Source organism: Geospiza fortis, unplaced genomic scaffold, assembly GCF_000277835.1.
Source record: "Geospiza fortis unplaced genomic scaffold, GeoFor_1.0 scaffold373, whole genome shotgun sequence".
Taxonomy (NCBI): Eukaryota; Metazoa; Chordata; class Aves; order Passeriformes; family Thraupidae; genus Geospiza; species Geospiza fortis.
Genome location: NW_005054518.1, coordinates 52,573 through 56,905, shown reverse-complemented (window position 1 = coordinate 56,905; position 4,333 = coordinate 52,573). Strand labels below are relative to the sequence as shown.

Here is a 4,333-nt window from a genome sequence, read left to right as displayed (position 1 = left end):
CCTGCTGGGGCACAGATTCCCTTCTGTCCCTCCTGCTCTTTGCACTGGGACCTCCAGATGGACAAACCTTTTTTCTGTGTATTGCCTCATTAAATTTCTGCTGCATCCCAGCCTGTGTGTCTGTGTCATTCTTTCCTCTGCAGGTTCTTTCTCAACATGCCCAGGGGAAAATATGTTTTTAAGAGCTGTTTTTGTGAGGGTTTGTTGGGGATAAATATGCAGTGATGGATAATTGTGACAGTGTTCACAGGGGTCCGAGGATGAGGGAAGAGATGAGGATTTGACTCCATGTTTCAGAAGGCTTGATTTTTTATTTTATGATATATATTATATTAAAAGTATACTAAAAGAATAGAAGAAAGGATTTCATCAGAAGGCTAGCAAGGCTAAGAATAGAATAAGAAAGAATGATAACAAAGGCTTGTGGCTCAGACAGAGTCCAAGCCAGCTGACTGTGATTGGCCATTAATTAGAAACAACCACATGAGACCAATCACAGATGCACCTGTTGCATTCCACAGTAGCAGATAACCATTGTTTACATTTTGTTCCTGAGGCCTCTCAGCTTCTCAGGAGGAAAAATCCTAAGGAAAGGATTTTTCAGAAAATATCATGGCTACAGATAAAAGCATTGTGTAGGTTTTACACAAGATGGAGTTCAATTTCACCAAATTAACCCTTCTATGGATTCTTTGCAGTTGGAGCTAGAATGGTGCTGATAACACAGAAATATTTTGGGTTTTTCTGGGCCATGCTTGCCCAGCACCAACTCTGTCTCTCCACCCTCCTCTGCAAAAGGTCATGAAGGTGGATGTGGTCAAGAGGCTGGGAGAGGACATAGCCAGGCTGCCTGAGCCACGTTGATATTTGATACCATGTGACATCATGGTCAGCAAAAAATGCTGAGAGAAAAGAGGAAGGGGCTGGCAGGGGAGCATTTTTTAATAGATTGTTTGTCAAGAAAGAAACTGCTAAGTATACGGTGTCCCTGCTTCTCAGGAGAGGCTGGACATTGACAATTGATGGAAGATGATAGTAAAAGTATTTTTTTCTGTGTTTTTGCAGTCTTTCTTTGATTTTCTTCATTAAACTACCTTTATCTCCATACACAGTATATTAATTTTATCTTCTCCCACCATACGTTCTGAGGAAAGGGAGTGATTGAACATTTTGATGGGCACCTGAGGGCCAGGAAAGATGAGACTGTGTGAGGGATGAGCAAACAGACCACTCTATTCTCATCCATGAGTGATGCAGTTTGTTTTGTTGTGTGGGATCACAAAGTCCTTTTTCATCTTAGTGTGAGGTGTTGAAAAATACTAATTAACACTATTGACTTAATGTGGTGTTTGAGGTATCTGGTGTCAGGGTGGTGCAAGAAGAGAGAATTTTTGGTGTGGCAACAGTGAAATTTATCCTGAGGTGGCTGGTGACAGCTTTTAACACAGCTCTGGAGCTTGACCAGCACTATCAGAGGACAGGGGTCCAAATCACTTCTGAGAATGTCACCATGCATCTGAACTGCATTTAAGAACACAGTAGTTGAAGCAGACACCCAAATCACACATGACAACACCAGGGCTGAGGCAGGGGCCCAAACAACACCTATGGTAATTGTCCCAGTAGTGGAAAAAACTGTGGACAAGGAGGTGAGTGGGACCAGGTGAACTGAGTGAAGGGGAGAAAAGAGAAAAAACCCACGAGTTGTACAAATGCAATCAGCCAGCACCTTGCACCATGCTCTCTACTTTGGAGACACTTGCCTACAGTTTTTTGCTGAGCATGTTCTATGGCATGGCATGGCCCTTTCATCAATTCAGCTAAACCAGTGGGAGGATTTCCCACTCAATTCTTCTTCCCTGGCACGCTGGCAATCCTTGAACCTGTCACAATTTTATGTCATTCAGAGTATTATTCCATAAACTGTCAGTGTTTCAGTGGTGTTTGCAGTCTCTGGCAGCAGGGAACATACTCGAATACAGTGGAAGACCCACTTAGGGGTCAAAAAGTGGGAAGGTCTGCTGAGGGATCTCCCTGAGGCTGATGGTGTTTCCCTGACTGAGTCAGTAGAGCTGCCCTCTGATCCAGCAGGATGGCTCAGTGCAGGGCCCCCCTAATTGGACACTGCCAGGGTGGCTGTTGGAATTCAGGACATCCCTCTGGCTCTCCTGGATTGCCCAAACCCCTGCCAGGGGGCTCAGAGACCTTGGCACAGAGCCCAGGACACCTGCGAATTTGATTATGAAAAAATTATCAACCTTATATGAGGATCTGCAAGCCACTAAAGTCTAAGTAGAATAATAATTAGTTCGTCATGGGGTGAAAAATAGATTTTTGGGGTTTTTAGAATGGGGGTTCAGGGGGCAAGATGGAGGAATTGGGACATGTCCAGCCTTTCTCCTTCTTCTTCTTGTCCTCCATCTTCTGCTGTGATGTTGGCACTTTTGGATTGATTTAAGGTAGAAACTCACTGTCTAACACAGGTGACAGGTATTGGGAAGCTATGGTAAATGTACATGTAGTTTTTAGTATAAAAAGATAACACCAGTGTGCCTCTGCAGAGTGCCTCTGTCTGATCTGCTGAACGGACCTCGGCAGGCCAGAGAAAGAATTTTATAGATAAGAAACAATTAACAATTGAGAATGAGAACTGAAGGATTCTGACTCCTTCTTCGACTGCCAGGCTGGGAAAAGAGACTTTCTAACACATCTTGGGGGTCACTCTGACCAGCAGAAGTCCCAAGAGGTGGCTGACACAAGAGTCTCAGCTTTTCTGGGGCACTGACAGACAAACATAAAGGGTCGAGGAAATCTCCCCTTTTCCCATGACAGCATCTCTGATGGGGCTCTAGCCAATGAACTCTGTTGAATCATTCCATCCAGCCCTAGATAGGTAGAGAAGTTTGAAAAACAGAGGATCACCCTCTAAGCATAGTCAAAAACTATCCTGTGATAATGGTCCCTGTACAAGCATACCCAATAACCCCCCATGTCATTTTGTGAGGGCATGTGCAGGGGAAATGATAACAAAAAGGCAATGGCTCAAATGCAGTAGAAGTTTATTGAGTCAAAAGATGAAAACTACACAAATATGAGTTAAAGGAGCACCAGACGCAGACAGGAGTCTGCACCAAATAACTATGGTGGAGATCTCAGAAGATGTCCATCTGCCTGATCCAGAGAGGGAGCAGGGCCAGCAGGTGCTCCCCAGGATGGCTGTGTGGGATTCACAGCCCCGGGGAGCAGAAAGGAACAAGGAGAGGGAGACAAAAGAGGGGAAGAGGGCAGAGGCAGGGCTGGGCTGTGTTTCCCAAGAGTCCCTCTGCAAGGGCTGCTGGGGTTGCTCAGCCTCTCAGGAAGCACCAGGCTGATGCTCCATCCCCAGTGAAGAACCATCCTGCTGAGTCCTTAGGCTTACACCCTGGAATCATCACCAGCAGCTTTAGCAGGGGAAGCATCTCCTGCCACAGAGGCCACTGCCCAGGCCAGAGAGGCCAAAGCCTCCAGAGTTGATGGGCACTCCCTGAGAGCTGAGGATGCTGCCAACAGCAGCAGAGGTGGAGGATCCCACGGCGGGGTTCTGTGGGAAGGAGCTGAGGATGGGGCCGGGCAGGGTCACCACCACGGGCGAGGGCTCAATGACAACGTGGGAGTCCTGGCACTGCCTGACACAGGGCTCATTGCAGCTGCTGCCCAGCGGGCAGGGGCCACAGGGCTGGCAGGGCTGGCACCGGGTGTAGCAGGACATGGCTTGGGGCTGCAGATTCACCTGAGAGAGAGGGAAGAGAGAAGCAGAACAGAAACCGTTGATGAAGAAGACTCTTTGACTCCACTGAGAGTGAGATAAGTCACAAGCTGGAGAAAAGAGCTGGGAACTTTGCAGTGAGATCCACAGGTATCACATTCCTTTCTGCCCAAAAGAGCCCCCAGACAGCAGCCAAGCCCAAAGAAGTTCCTTCCTAGCCCATTGCCATGAGACACTTAACCAAGTTTCAACCTCTGATGATGACAGAACTTCCTCCCCTTCCCTCTCCCTTGATAGCAGTTCCAAGACCCCACGTAGGACTGGGGCAGGTGTGAGCTGAGGTGCATTGGAGGAATATGAAGAGAAAGAGGAGAAAAACCTTCAGACTCACCTTGTACTGAAGGAGATGGAGGTGAGAGGAGTGGATGAGAGAGTGAGGAGAAGGACCTACTTTTATACTGCTCCTGCACTGCCCCAGGCCCACAGACATTGCATGACAGCAGTAATTTTCCAACAGACTCACCTCAAAAACAAAATGTTCTGCCTAGTGGCGCAGGTTGTGTTCTGGTTTCTGTCAACCTGTGCTGC

The 4,333-nt window shown here is 47.3% G+C and overlaps 1 protein-coding gene across 2 annotated transcripts; it reads right to left on the bottom strand.

Annotated features, from left to right (window-relative positions):
* Positions 1 to 3,442: 3,442 nt before the first annotated feature.
* LOC102037404 (feather keratin 1-like) lies at positions 3,443 to 4,235 on the bottom strand. 2 transcript variants are annotated; one of them, XM_005428998.2, is made up of 2 exons: positions 4,137 to 4,235; positions 3,443 to 3,769 (listed from the first exon to the last, which is right to left on the bottom strand). In XM_005428998.2, exons 1-2 carry the CDS (start codon positions 4,233 to 4,235, stop codon positions 3,443 to 3,445), a joined length of 426 nt encoding a protein of 141 aa, XP_005429055.2. The 2 variants fall into 2 exon arrangements, with proteins under 2 accessions (XP_005429055.2, XP_030919474.1); XM_031063614.1 differs by having other exon boundaries at positions 3,443 to 3,757; positions 4,144 to 4,209.
* Between the last annotated feature and the right edge of the window lie 98 nt (positions 4,236 to 4,333).

Excerpts from the sequence above, each read along its gene's own strand:
- LOC102037404 (XM_005428998.2), bottom strand. The coding sequence starts at position 4,235 with ATGTCTGTGGGCCTGGGGCAGTGCAGGAGCAGTATAAAAGTAGGTCCT. Across the intron at positions 3,770-4,136 it reads TCCATCTCCTTCAGTACAAG|GTGAATCTGCAGCCCCAAGC; the intron begins GTGAGTCTGAAG and ends CCTCTCTCTCAG.